Raw genomic sequence first — 15,251 nt, 5'->3', positions numbered from 1 at the left:
TATGGCCACTACAAGCTCCACCAAGCCAGCGCTCCTCCTCACTGCAGCACCGCCGCCCAGAACTATGACCCAGATCCGCACACTGGCAAAGCAAGAGATTCCTGCCTTAGCACTGGCAAAGAGATCCCTGCAGTCCCTCTCTGATCAGCCACTGCATTCCCCCTCAGTCTGTGGGCCGGAAGCTCGGGAAGCAGCTGCTCCCCCCCAAGGCCACGCTCTTGGGGAATGGAGCTGAAACCCCGCCTTCCTCTCTGAACACTGACAGAAACAGACTTTTCCCACTGACCTTCTAAGTTGTCTTTGGCATTTGTGGATTGAGGAGTCTGGAAACCTCCACAGCTGCCTGAGATTCAGTCTTCTGAGGCCTACTCCAGGTTCGCGGTGGCCTGTGCGCCCACGCCGCGCTGCGCTCCCAGCCCGGCACAATACAACTTTCTGATCAATCATCCACGTTGTCTTGGGCTGGAAATTTGTTTCACTCTGTCTTTTTGTGGGTTCTGCTGCTTCAGAATTTGTTTAGAGCCATTTTTTATGAGTATTTGGAGGGGTCTGGGGGAGAGCTCAAGCAAGTCACTACTTTCACTCCGCCATCTTGGCTCTGCCCCCCAATCATAAATGCTGTCTTGATTGACTAAGTCCATGAATCCTGAAAGACCACAGAGCATCGTGCATGCCTAATGACATAACCCAGTACATGATCTGGAAGGCCATTTTTTATTACTCATTTTGCTATAGTGGAATCATATGCCCTTTGGAGGTACAGTTTGATGAAGGATCACTATCTCAGCCAGCTGGTCAAATAGATCTTGCTGGGCTGCATGGTAATTAGATATATCAGTTACAAGACTGATTGAGCAGGAGGGTGCCATAAATATAGAGTACCCATCTTTTAGCAGAAAATTTGACAAAATGCAGTCAGCACAGTTCCTGACATACAGTAAGTATTTAATTAAATGCTTGTTGACTGACTAGCTGATTCATGAAACTTTTTTTTAATAAGATGGAAAAATATAGGCTATTTACCACTGCTTGAACAACCTCATCTTAGGAAGGTATAGTGATGAATGGGTCAATATCAACGTGAAAGGAGGTCCCTGGTGGTAGAATTTTGGACTCTGCCATCAACACTGTTGGGTTTAATATTTTTTATCAGTGATATATATGAAAGCATACCTGACATATTTATGAAGTGTGTGGATTGTATGCAACTTAATAAGACCACTAATATATTCAATGTCAGAATTGAAATCCAAAAACCAAAATCTTAATATGTGGAAATTATGGGCTAAATATAGCAAGATAAGACTTCATAAGAATAAGTATGAATCCATACAAAAACAAATTCCTCACACAAGCATAGGGTGGAGAAAGCCTAACTACACAGTAGGTCATGATAAAAAAAAAAACATTAGAGTGTAAATAGACTATAGCCAATACTGTACCATGGCTGCCTAAAAAGCTAATGTAACCATAGGCATATCATCCATAACAGGGGAGGGGATAGTGCAGTAGGCTCTACAATGGCTGTAATTGTGTTCAGTTTAGGGAATCACACTTTTACAAGGACATAGATAAACTATAGCAGGACTGGAAGAGAAAAACCAGCATAGGAAGGGGACATGTCATATGAGAAATGAACAAAGGAAAATAGGATGATAGTGATAAGAATAACAGATGAGATTTCAATAGCCATTTAAATCTTCAAAGCAGTTTACCATCATTACTTCTTTTGATCCCCTCAAATACTTAGCTAATATGTTCTGAAGAAAATCTGAGTGGAGGGAGGATGTGGAACTAGGAGAGAATTGTAGAGCACATCCTGCTCTAGTTGTATAAGAGAGCTGGGTGCCTAAAAACATTGGGAAGGGTGTAGACAGCAGGGAGGAGCTTGTGGACCAAAGACAAAGAGAACTCCGGATTTAACCTAGTCCAACCCTCCCACCCCTAACTTAACCCAAGGAGGATTCTGTGGGATCATAAATAATCCATCGAAGGCTGGAAAGAGAACCTTAGAAGTCATTCAGGCTAACTCCTTCATTTTACAGATGGGGAAATTGAGTCCCAGGGAGATGAAGTGACGAGCCCATATAGTAAATGGAAGACCTGGTGAACACAGGACCTTTTATTCCAAATCCAGTACACGTTCTACTGTAGCATAGTCCTCTGATATTTCACCCTTGCTCAGTTTGCATCTGCCTCTTACGTTTTGCAAGTGTAGAAGTTACAGGGAACGGAAGACTGAAGTAATGGCCAATTGGCTGCCATGACTAAAGCGTATATACACACACACACACACACACACATACATACATACATATAAAGAGTATAAATATACTCTATATATTTTTCTAAATTTATATATGCATTTATACATATATATATAGTATAGAGTGTATATATATAAAGTATATAGAAACTCGTGTAGGTATATGATAACTGCATTCTTAAATAATGTTTATTGTTGTCTCTTAAAAGATAAGTCTTTTTAAGTGTTGCCTTCAGTTGAATCCTCCCTTGTGACAAAGAGAAACAATTAAAATAGATGATAAAATGATCCATTATTATATGCAACACAGTCTCCCCCTAACCAAAATAGTGTTCATTATCTTTTCCCCAGTAACCAAGATTGTTAACTACAATTAATTTAAGTTCTGCTACTTTCTGTGTTGCTTTAATTGACAATAACATAGTCATTGTTCATGTAGCCCCTTATAAGAAATGGGATTAAAGTGTAGTTTTCCCAACCAGGAGGAAGAACTAAAAGGTAATGGGAAGCAAAAGCCAGGAAGGAGAAAGGAATCCTGGGAACTTTTGCTCTCTCTCACCTTCTGTTGCTGCTGCAACTGCTCTGGTAGTCCGTTACTCAGGTACCCAGGAAGAGGGCAAGATTCCAGTTGCCTTTTGAGATCTCATAATGCCCTATACCCAAAGGGAAAAAAAAGACATAAACAGGAGCTGGCTGCATTCCAGACACCAGCTGAGACTTAGGGTTTGCTGACTTGGAAAGGCATGGCATCCCCCCACAGGCCCAAGCTCAGAGTTACACCTGAAAGCTGACAACAAACCCAAAGGATGGGGACTGCTCCTTTAGCATAGCCATGGTTTCAGCACAGGATCCAATTAAAAGAGACATCGGAACTGACAGGAACCAGTCAAAGGATGTTTGTGCCTCCTCTGAGGCATGGGGAAAGGGGGAGAGGAAAAGCAAGGGTATGCTGGAGCCAGCTTGAACTGGCTTGGGGAAGCCAATTGTTAAACTTTCGAGGTGAGCATTTACCCTCAGAAATCACTAAGCTATAAATTAGAGCTTAACTTACTGGTTTGTTGATTGTCTGAACTTAAGAAAGTGTTGGAGAAAATGTTGATAATGGAGATTAAACTTGGAAGTATATCATGTCTACTATTTTTTTCAGAGAGTCAATTATTAAACATTAAGCCTCTGGAAGGGCTCCTCCATCACAGCATACAAATGCTATATGTATATATTTTTTCCTTTGTTCTGCTTTCTTCTCTGCATTCTCTACATCCTTTAATATGTCTTCCCATGTTTCACTGAATTTTTCATTTTGTTCAAACTGTGATAATATTCTGTTCCATTTGTATATCACAATTTCCTTAAGCATTTCCCCATTGATGAATACTGACTTTGTTTCCAGTATTTTTCCTACTATATAAAGTGATGCAATGAAAATTTATGTGTACCCAGGTCCTTTCTATCACATATTCTGATAGAGAAATTGGTGGGTCCAAGACTATGAACAGTTCAGTGATTCTTCTCAAGTAATTCCAAATTGTTTTCCCTAACAGCTGGACCAATTGACAGCTCCACTAGAGGTGAATTAGTGTCCGACACAGAACATCTCCCACAGTGAGAAGAAGCTATCTCATTATCCTAGAAGAATAGCATGCTGTAGGCCAGTGGGCAATGGCAGAGGAGCTTGTAGACCGATAGGCTTGTGGCAGATGACTTCAAAGGAATTGGATTAGCAAACCTCTGTCTAGCTGAGAATGAGTCCTGTTGTCTGCTTTTCAAGCTCACCAAGCCATATTCTCAAAGCATGAATGTCTCACAAGGATGTCTAGTGGGTTTAATTATTTTGGTTATTATACTCTTCACAAGGTCAGGTAACTGAGAGATACAGAATCACGAAATGTCAGAGTTGAAAGGGACCTTACAGCATAAAGTCTTAGCATTAGAAAAGACCTCACAAAATCCAATTCAACCCCTTATTCTATGGAAGAGGAAACTAAAGCCCAGAGACATTTCTCCCTCTTTAAGATGAGGGATTTGAACCAGATGGTCTCAAAGGTTCCTTCAGTTCTAACATACTAAGACATTAAGCCCCAAGTAATCAGTGCTGTTCCAGTCATTTTAACTTATCTGTGAACTTCTTGTAACATCACCTCCACTCCAGCAATGTGAGTTCCTTCAAGGTAGGGACCCTCTTACTTCTCCATTTATCTCTCCAGCACTACCGAAGTGTCTGGCATTTAACAGGTGCATAACAAATTATTGATGATTGATTAAATCACACAACAAAATGGTCTCAAAGCTAGGATTAGCACCCAGGCCTCTTTGAGTCTAGGACATTTTTCCCTTGTTACAGTTTTTCTTCCAAAGCTTACTGACATTTCACTTTCCCCATTGAAGCTAGACAGATGGGCTCATTCACAAGTCATGGGTTGTAAAATAGACAGGAACTTGATTTGGAACCTCAAGGGCCTCCATTAGGGATTGAGAGAGCCATGTTTGAAAGTAAGTCATCTATCAAGAGCAAGAATGGAGAAAGGTGGGGGAAGGTAAGGAGATCATCCATAGTACAGACCCAAATTCGCAAGAACCTAGCCCACCAAATAAGAGGCCAACACAATAAGATGCCCCTTGCTTGACCTTTGTGTAAAATAAGCAAAGAGAAAAAGATCTATCAGTAAGTTCCTTGAAAATTAGTTAAGAGAAAGAAGACTAGTGGATAATTAAGAAAAACATCACTCTTGGAAGCCTTGTTACTATGAGCTTGTATTCATTACAAGCCAATGAGGTATACCCAGTTATCTTTAGTAAAGGAAAATTACTTTGCTTCCTAATTAAATTAAATTTTCCTTTTTCTTTCTGGTTATACTGCTTGTGGAATGGAAGAATTATTTTTCCCCTGACCTTGAATGCCTGGAAAATTTAAGGAAGATTTTCTTCCCCAATAAAGAACACCATAGGCAGGCTTCTCAAGAAATGTCTTTTCTTTTTAAGTTAGAGAGGAATACTTGGTGTGGGAGGCATTATAATTTATACTGATTTTGAATTAGTACAAGGGTACAATTTGCAATTGTATTTGTATCATCTCAGTGGTCCTTTTGGAACTGTTGTTTGATTAGACTGTAACAGGAGGGAGAGGCCCCATTCCAGCAAAACCAATCCACACTTGATGTGTATAGAGGAGTTCTGTGCTGGTGGGTGTCTTTCTCTGAGGGAAGTGGGGAATAGAACTTTCACAGATTGCAATAGCTCTCTCTTTCAAAGAGGAAAGACTCAGGGGCTGCAGAAGCAGCAGATATCATGATGGTGAAGCTACTTACTGTGTGACCATATTGTCTGATCGTTGGAGTTTCAGGAGGGTGTTATGGTATAATGGAAACAGCACTGTATTGACCAAAAGAATAATATTCACAGGAAGTGTTAAGATCACTAAAAAAGAAGCCAAACTCTGAGTGACTGAAAATGTAAAAAAGGTCCCAGAGAGGTGGAAGACTTCTCAGGCAAAATGTTGTCTACATTATTAATCACTGGATGAATGTGAGCTATCATTTCCTGAAGGCTGGGCTTGTGGTTTTCTCGACAGGAAAATGTGGATCTTGGAGATTTGATGTTTTCCCTTTGCTATCTTCCAACTGCTGGAAGGCTGACCATCACCATAATCAAGGCCAGGAATTTAAAAGCAATGGATATAACTGGAGCATCAGGTAGGGAATTCACCAGCGTGACCTTTTTACCTCTACCCCTTGAGACCCCTTTTCACTGGTCTACCCTCAAGTGACTGGGAAGATAGTCACTATTTATGCTCATTTGTACTGACTGATTCAATATAGGAGTCCGGTTGTTTCTTTGATACATGTCACTGATTGGTAAATGCAAGGCCAGCCCTTGTAAACTAGGCAAAGCTAGGATTTCTCCCAAAAACCAGAGGTGGAGGGCTGTGAGTGTAGAATACTGCATGTAATACCAGACATTTTCAATATATTGGTTAGTTTTGCTGAGCTTTTCCCCTCTTTTTTGATTCTTTCTTATAAGGGATGGCTCTCTGGGAGGTAGATGATGATACATTAGAAAATGCAAATGATATAAAAACAAAATATATAATTTTTTTTAAAGAACCAAGACCACAAGTTAAAGTTCCAAGACAGCAAGAAAATGTTGCACTTCACTGGTCTCAAACTATTATTTCATGCACTCTGGGATCTCATTTCTTTCCCCAGCTCTTAAAACCTACAGGAACTACTTTGATGGTAGTCCCACCTGTGCATGGACTACACTGGCTAGCTAAACAGGCAATCGGATCCCCAAAAAGTACAATAAGAAAAGATCTTCTACAACTTAGAGGATACTCATAAACTAGAAGACTGCGAGGATAGGTGAACAGGAAAAAGGAATAATATTCTTTTTTGTGAGATTGTAAGGCCCTATTTATTGCCTTCTTAAGTCTGTCCTAGCTTCCTGGTGGGAAGGTGGGACCTCTGGGGAGGGGAGTTAGAAGAGAAAGACCTAGAAGTAAAGACACAAAAAGAATAGCAACTCCTTCTTAAAGAGAGAGCCAGGAACATCACAGAATAGAACAGGAAGATTAGCCCTTTACCCTGAAGCAGCAGCTTAGCAACAAGCACAGCTTCTTTCTCAGAAGAGGCTGCCTTATTCTCCCTTGCCAGGCTGAATTCTCCGTCCCCAATGATTAATGAAGAGATAAGTCCTGGGGGAAACCCTACCTATATTGTATTTCTTCTGGAAAGGCATCTCCCTTTTCCAAAGTGATCGGAGAAGAGATTTTACTTTTAGACCCAGATCTGCCACTGACAGCTAATGAGCTATGTGTCATTGAGCAATCATTCAGTCGGCATTCCTAAGGGCCTACCATGTATTGAACACTGTGCTAGGTGCTGAGAATACAAAGACTAGTGTTCTTCCCATTCTCAAGGAGCTTACACTCTACCAAGAGAGGCAATGTGTACATATTTAAGTATATCCAGAATAAAGGCAAGGTAGTTGGGAGGAGAGCACTACCACTTTGGGGATGGGTGAAGGTCAAGCAAGAGACTTCACCTCTCTGTGCCTCAATTTCCCTCTCTATAAAAGGAAGACTTTGTATTAGAGTGGGAATTCTTAATGTAGGGTCCATGAACTTACGGGGTTCTTTTTTTTAAAACACTGTGATAACTATATTTCAATATAATTGATTTCCTTTGTAATCCTATGTATTTCATTTTATGCATTTAAAAGCATGATTCCATGAAGGGGTCCATTGACTTCCTCAGACTGCCAAAGAGGTCTAAGACACAAAAAAAAGTTGAGTCCTGGATTAGATGAGCCCTAATGTCTCTTCTAGTCCTAATATTATATAGTCTATGTTCCTTCCCACTAACCTTAACTAGATCCAGCAAGACTATTCTTCTGAATCCTGTGGGCATGAATTGCTTTGGGCAGTACAGGACCCCGTGACGCCAATTTAAATACAGAGACACCCCTTTGGAAATAGACAGCCCTGATAGGTCCAAAAAAAAAGTCTTCATACCATTTACAGTGACATCATTCCTTGAGGAAGCCACATCAAAAATCTTGCCCAAATGAATTCCTTAGTTGTGTATGATATCCACAGATAAACACACTCACATGGATGTATCACAATACACCCATGTGACAGATACTTTTTGTGCTTTGATTAATGTTCATTCTCATCTAATTATGTTCCTTGTGTCTTCACACAGATCCTTATGTGAAAGTCTCACTGATGTGTGAAGGCAAACGCCTGAAGAAAAGAAAAACTTCCACCAAGAGGAACACACTCAACCCTGTTTACAATGAAGCCATAGTCTTTGATGTCCCCCCAGAAAACATTGACCAAATTCATTTGTCAATAGCTGTCATGGACTATGACCGGTGAGATGCCTGTAACTTGTACTTGGTGGAAATCTGTGGGGTATTTTTGATCAGTGAGCTCAAGAATGACAGGCAGGCAGAAATGGATCTGACAGACCAAGAAAGGGTATGAATGTATATTTTATAATAGATCAAAGAAAGGGGAGGAGTAATGGAAAGTTCCAACATTCTAGCAATTACATTGAGACTACTATCTCCCCCTTTTTCTCATTCCTCAATTCCTGATCCCCTAATCTTATTTTCTCTGTATCATTTTTTCTTACCTCTATCATCTCTATCTACCTCAGGATATCACTAGTGAACATCTCCTAGAGATGTTCTCAACTCTAGGAACCAATGTCCTACTTGTTTTTCTCTTTCTTTCTCAGCCCAGCCCACATCGCCCTCAAAAGATTTGACTCGCCTTCAATTTTAAACTTCAGGCACTTTTGTAAAAAACAAAAAACACCATATTTTAAATATGTGACTTGGAATTTGTGCTCCCTATTTCTTTGTCTCTTAAAGTTTTCAATGCAAATTATTGCCAACCGCTTAAATGTGAAGTAAATCACTCCAAAATTCCAATGACCAAGCTAGACTCAGTGTAGGTATTCATGTGTATTAACACATATAAAGTGCTATCTTTTAAGGTTAATACAGCATAGAAGATGTATTTATAGCCAAACCTATTATTAACTTTTTCATTTAAAAGCCACAGCTTTTAAAAATTAAGTGAAGGAAGCATCAAGCTACATATATATATATATATATATATATATCTTTTATTTAAAATTTTAATTAGAGTCTTTCCATGAAGTTTTACATTTTCCTACTCCTTGATACTCTTGGTTACCAAATCTTGGACAAAACTACATCTGAAATGCTAACAGGTTAGTGACCCTAATATCTAGGAATGTCTTTGATTGACCCAAAGTATGATAATAGCCATGATACAAAACCCTGTGAGGCAGGTCATTTGAATGATAATCCTGAACTAAGCTTATGGCTCTGTCTTTGGTCTCCTCCATGTTTTATGAAATGCTTAAAACGTCATCCTGGTTAATTACAATTCCACCAACCAGCTACATGCAACTCCTGCTAGCATTTCGATAGCTTTTTCCAAGAATCAAAAGTATCAAACAACTCGGCTAGATGGAGAGAGAGAGAGAGAGACAGAGAGAGACAGAGGAGAGAGAGAGAGAGAGAGAGAGAGAGAGAGAGAGAGAGAGACAGAGAGACAGAGAGAGAGAGACAGAGAGAGAAATAGAGAGAGAAATTTAATTTCCCAAAAGAGAGCTGCAACCAGAATGGAACAACTAATGCTTTACCCCAAGATACCAAACTCAGAAGCTGCAAAGAGTATGCACAGTGTTTTATAGCCTAGAATAAGCTTCCCCCTACCCCAATCTGCAGTGACTCAGTGATAGCATCATACCTTGGAAGGTTTGTGGTGATTTTCCTGGAGAAGGGGAGGGGAGTTCCAAGTTTGAACTCTGGTTCTAAGTTATGTACCTTAAAATATTGGTTGTTTAGATCAGTAGTGTCAAACTCAAATAGAAACAGGGACCACCAAACCATACATAAAGATTCCTGTGAATGCACATTAACTTAAAAACTGCATATTAACCTTATCAGTATTTAATTGTATTTTTATTTATTTTGTTAATTATTTCCCAATTGCATGTTATTCTGGTTCAGGCCATACTCAGCCTTTGGGTTTCAGGGTTGACACTTCTGGTCTAGATTATATACAACTAGGAAGGAGGGAAATGGATAAAAACTCACTTAAAGGAAGAGAGTCCCTGCTTAAGTCTAAGGGCAAGGACATGGAGAGAAGAGTTAATGAGAAAAATAAGAAACTTGCTTTAGCCTGCAAACTTAAAAAAAACTGTCAAGAAAATAAGATGGTGAAGTATAAAGCTTCGGAAACACGGGTTCTGAAGCAATGATATTTTGTCAAATTCTAAATGAAGGGGAGTTAACCAAGCATTGGCCAGAAGGGCAGAACATCTTTTATAAACAGAAGGTAGAAGAGGGAATAAGAAGCCCACTTTCTCTTCCCTCCATTATCAAAGCCTGGGAGGCCTTTTGCTATCATACTTTCTGTGGGGCCTCTATGTTCCCACCTGACATAGACCCTGGTCTTGTTAAATCTCTCTGCCTCTTTCAGGAACCCAAAGACTGCCTGGGATTAATATGGTACACAAGTATAATGGGGCTGTGCAATGTGATTAATTAACATTTATGAAGCATTGTGAAGGAAAAGGAGGGAACCTATGAATGAGAAAAATAGGGATAATCCTGCAGAAACAAGGAAATTCAGGGTCTAACCCTAGTCCTCTCCACATATATACCTCACTCTTCCTCCTCTAATTCCAAATGAAGACATTCTTATTCGTGAGATCCAGTTTTGAGCACAGCAGTGCATGGGGCTGACAAGCAGACAGCAATCAATGTTGTGTCTCATTGCATGTAAATAATGGTTGTCACTGAATGTCAACATTTTAAGAAAAAAAACATTGTGGGCCATTTTCACAGTGTAGGTCACAATGAGATCATTGGGGTGTGCCAAGTAGGCAACGAAGCAGAGCGCCTTGGACGAGATCACTGGAGTGAAATGCTATCATACCCTCGGAAACCCATCGCTCACTGGCATCCACTAGTTGAGGTAAGCCCCACCTTTCTCCTCACTGCTTTCTGTAGTAGAATAAATGCTGTAGTCAAAAGTGGTGCATTTCAGGGCAAAGATCCAAGTTCCCAGAGCATCTCCCTTCAGATAATGTTTAAAAGATGAAGAAGGAAGGAAGGAGGGAGAGACAGAGAAAGGAAGGGAGGAAGGAAGGAAGGAAGGAAGGAAGGAAGGAAGGAAGGAAGGAAGGAAGGAAGGAAGGAAGGAAGGAAGGAAGGAAGGAAGGAAGGAAGGAAGGAAGGAAGGAAGGAAGGAAGGAAGGAAGAAAGGAGAGACAGAGAAAGGAGGAAGGGAGGGAGGAAGGAAGGAAGGAAAGTAGGTAAAGCATTTTATATGTAATCTGATAAAGGTTTATGGATGCCTTTTATTTTTTTATATCCCAAGATACACACCCTTCCATTAAACCTGCTTTGCAACAAAGAAAAAGCCTTAAGCAAAATTAACAGATAAAATAACCCAACCGTATACAACAGTCCACTCCTCTAGCTGCGACCCCCTCAACTCAGAGTGGTTTTTGAAGAATTGTTTTATTTGACTTAAAGCCAGGGTTTATTAATCTCATTGTTTTTCCCACTCCTCATTAAATTTGAAGGAAGTTGAATCTGCTCACATCTTACAAGTTGAATTGTGTAACATTAGATAATAGGTTATCCCATTAATTATCCCTCCCAGATTTAGGTCATCTATAGATTTGATGAGCATCCCATCTCATGATTAATAAAATTGTTGAAAAGGACGGAGTCAAAGACAGATGCTCTGGGACACTATACTAGAAACATCCCTCTAGATTGATACCAATCTATTAATCTTCCCCCTTTGGGTTCAATCATTCAAATTCCTAAATGTATAAAATTGTATTGTCATCTAGCCCACATCTCTCCAAATTGTTCAAAAGGATAACATAAGAAGCCCAGCACATTCCTCAATAAAATATAAGTACGCTGTATCTATAGAATTCTGCTGACTTAGCAGTGCAGACATCCCATCGAGAAAATTCCTTTCTTGGAAGTTAGTCTGGCATGTTCTGTCCTTGATGAACCCACACTGGTTCTTAGAGATCACCACTTTCCTAAGTGGTCACAAAGCATCTTTTTAATAATAGTTTCCAGAATTTTGTCATGAGCCTATGTCTTGAAGAATTCGCCTTCTTCCCCTTCTCAAGGTTTTCTACACTGAAAGTACTGCTATGCTCATCTATGTCTTCCCAACTCAGTTGTGGAATGGTAGGGAGAGAAAAAGGATTTACATGGCATCAAGGCTTCTGTGGCAGAAAAAAAAAATGCCTTAAAGCCTAGATGAATATTGATCAGATGTGAGGAGGATCTCATTCAACACCCTCTAATTCTTCACTCGATATACATTACAGCAACGATTTTGTAAAAGGTTAATAACTATAGCTGCCTTGTTTGAGGGGACAAAGACAGAATAGTCATTGCTTATGGATAAATGTACTTGGTTTGGGGGCATGTGTCATGAAAGGGATATATTTGCTTTTGAGGACTGGATGTTTGTTTTCTGGAGGAACCAGCTTGTTCAAGAATTCTCTGACATCTCCCGATATTACACATTGCTGTAGTATTAGCTGATTGCAGATAATTTTAAAATTGACTGAAAGTTGTTGAGTCTCAGCAGCATAAAGAAAATCTCTTAGGGGGAAAAAACATTTAGAGTGTTTGATATAACTGTTTAAAATGCAACTTGGAGTAGGTAGTGGGGTTAATATCCATTGTTATAATGCATTGTTTTGGTGTTTGCTACTTATGGAGGGAATAGTAACCAAAATTCAAAATTTCCTGGGAAAACATTCTTTCTTTGTGTTTTAAGTTTCATAGACATATTCAAACTAACATCATTAACTGGTTCTATGAAAACATGATATTAGGCAAAACAATTTTACAGGTAGCTAGAACAGTGTTTTGAATTGAATGCTAATCAACATGATAATTAGACTCATTCTTAGGGGAGTCAATGTTAATCCAAAAATCCAATATAAAGGATATTTATTAAGTACCTGCTACGTGCTAGGCACTGCACAAGGTGCTGGGGATACAACAAAATTTTAAAATTCCCTTGTTTCAGGAAACTTACATTCTACTAGAGTGATATGATATAGAAATAGATTGGGATACATATGATTTATTTGAAGAAAAGAAGACTAACAAGCACATGAATCAGGAAGGATTTCCATGGGAGATAGCACATGATATTGGCTTTGAAGGGATTCTAAGACGCAAAAGCAAAGAGAGAGTATATTCCAGGATCAAGTAACAACTTATGTGAAGGTGTCAAAATGAGTAGACTGCCGAGCTTGGGGAGCACAAACTGTCCAGTTTGATTGGAATACTACAGGGGGTATCCATGCCAAATCTGCTGCCTCTGAGGATCTTCCCAAATCTTCTTTTGAGCTTCCTTTGGCCCCCAGATGAATGGAAACATAATGTTAAAAAAAACATTTAAGAGTGTGCACCATTTGTTGGACTTTCTTCTTCCTCCCACCTCTGAGGTGAGGCCATTGACTTATGACACAAGCATTAGCCCAATTCATTGTTGCCTATCTGATATATTTCTTAAATGATTGGCTAAATGATATTACAAAGGAGTGTTGTGAATAATGGCATCAAAGCCTCATAACCCCTAAATGGGAATGCCTGAAAGTTAGCTAAAGGTTTAAAAAGCATCACAAAGGGCACAGCTTTTTCTGATCTTAGAATATAAAGTCAATACTTCCTTGTACCTGTTCCTTGTACCTGTGACATGGAGCAGCTTGCAACATAGCATGGCACACAATGCCTTCCCAGAAAGAAACACAGCATGGAGGAACACAAGTGTAGACACATAAGGAAAGTTATGTATGAATACCAAGACCCTAGAAGCACACTGCTCTGTCATCAAAGTTCTTACCCAACTCTCTTACTTTCTCCTTTCAACTCACACAATTCTGCAACTCTAGTATAAAGGATAAACCATAGATCAGAGTCAGAAGATCTTACTCCCTCTGTTTTTATCTGTTACCTAAAAGCATCCTCAGCAAGGGGCTGACACTGGTGCCCCCATTAGAGCTACTAGGAGTAGCTTCTACCTTCCTGCACCCATAGATCAATTACCCTTCCTTTTTGAGGGTAGTAACAAATAGGGATATTTAGTGATAATGTAATAATGATTTTTGTGGAAAATATATAGGCCAATATTTATGGAGCATCCTTCTTTTTAATAATAAAAATCAGATGAGGGTACAACACTTTGATTTATTTCATTTTTAATAGGGAAACCACAACACAGCAGCATTTAGAAATAAGAGTTGTGTTGTAGGAGAGAAAATACATGTCTAAACATAAAGCCTGATTTCTATGAGTATTTCTCTAAAGAACAGAAGGCTCTCATACACAGTGACTGTTACAGAGCATTCATTTTTATAACATCTGAATAAAGTGTTTGAGATTTATGAAAAATATTGACATGTGTTGCCAATCCACATCTTCAGGAATTACATTAAAAAGTACTTTCTCACACAGTGGGTTGAGAAAATCCTTCCAGTTGGGAGCAAACAGAATCCATGTTCTCTGAAAGGACCAAGGTCTCCTTGCAGACTGAAAGCCTGAGAGGACAATGGTGGCAAAGGGGCCCTGATGGAACACTCTGAAAGAAAGACCTTGAAAAAGCACATAGTGGCTACTCAGGATTCTTCCCTATGGAGGGAAAGAACATGAAGGAGTACAAATAAGTGGTTCCCGAATGTGTTCTCACACAGGCAGGCTTACCCTTGCATTTCCCCTGTGAAGAAAGAGCATCACTGTAGGAACTAGCAGGTTTTACTGAGTTGCATGCTTGGTAGTTTTTGTTTTCTGTCACACAAATATTCATTGCCAAAAGACACACAGGAGAGCCTGCATCATTTTGGAATAGTTTCAGATTTAATTATATTTAAACATGATGATGCTACACTTTATTATTTTCTTAATTTGGTAAACAATGCTACATTATCTATTTTTCTCTTGGTCTATTTCTAAGTCCTATCCTTGAGGGGTTAGAGTGGAGGGGGGTGTTCTCTCATAAATGGTTCCATTCTGAGTGAAAATTAAGACATGAGTCATTGGTAATGGTGACAACAGAGGGTGATATTTTAAATTTCTTCATTTCAGTATGTTCTATAAAACTCCTATTCCGATGCCTTATTGTGATATGGAAAGAAATCTATGTTCTTGAAAGCTATACCAGCAGATAACAAGATTTGTCAGGTTCTGTCAAGCTTAAAAGCTTCAAGTATGGTCCAGGTCACATATTGTGTCCAGTGCCCAAGGACCAGTAGAAAGTCTTGTCTCCTGGTAGTTGGATGCTATGTGATCAGTTCTTTGTCCATAGGGATCCATGAAACAGATAAAAATCTCAGATGACCCTAAGCCCTTTTATGACCCATTGCACTTTCACAGTGATGGCAGAAGAGGA

At 39.5% G+C, this 15,251-nt stretch overlaps 1 protein-coding gene and 1 long non-coding RNA gene across 2 annotated transcripts in view; one reads left to right on the top strand and one right to left on the bottom strand.

Annotated features, from left to right (window-relative positions):
• SYT9 (synaptotagmin 9) overlaps positions 1 to 15,251 on the top strand; it is a 212,471-nt gene that overhangs the window by 138,606 nt on the left and 58,614 nt on the right. Inside the window, exons 4-6 of the mRNA XM_021005270.2 lie at positions 5,835 to 5,955; positions 7,969 to 8,140; positions 10,658 to 10,787. Of these exons, the coding sequence (XP_020860929.1) occupies positions 5,835 to 5,955; positions 7,969 to 8,140; positions 10,658 to 10,787 (423 nt within the window). The remainder of the gene's footprint in view (positions 1 to 5,834; positions 5,956 to 7,968; positions 8,141 to 10,657; positions 10,788 to 15,251) is intronic.
• The window catches only part of LOC110220963 (uncharacterized), a 99,102-nt gene continuing 86,327 nt past the window's right edge, over positions 2,477 to 15,251 (bottom strand). Inside the window, exon 4 of the long non-coding RNA XR_002327993.2 lies at positions 2,477 to 2,919. This is a non-coding gene — a long non-coding RNA (uncharacterized LOC110220963). The remainder of the gene's footprint in view (positions 2,920 to 15,251) is intronic.

This window comes from Phascolarctos cinereus, unplaced genomic scaffold (genome assembly GCF_003287225.1).
Source record: "Phascolarctos cinereus isolate Bilbo 61053 unplaced genomic scaffold, phaCin_HiC Scaffold_9;HRSCAF=440, whole genome shotgun sequence".
Taxonomy (NCBI): domain Eukaryota; kingdom Metazoa; phylum Chordata; class Mammalia; order Diprotodontia; family Phascolarctidae; genus Phascolarctos; species Phascolarctos cinereus.
This window is presented reverse-complemented; position numbering and strand designations above follow the sequence as displayed.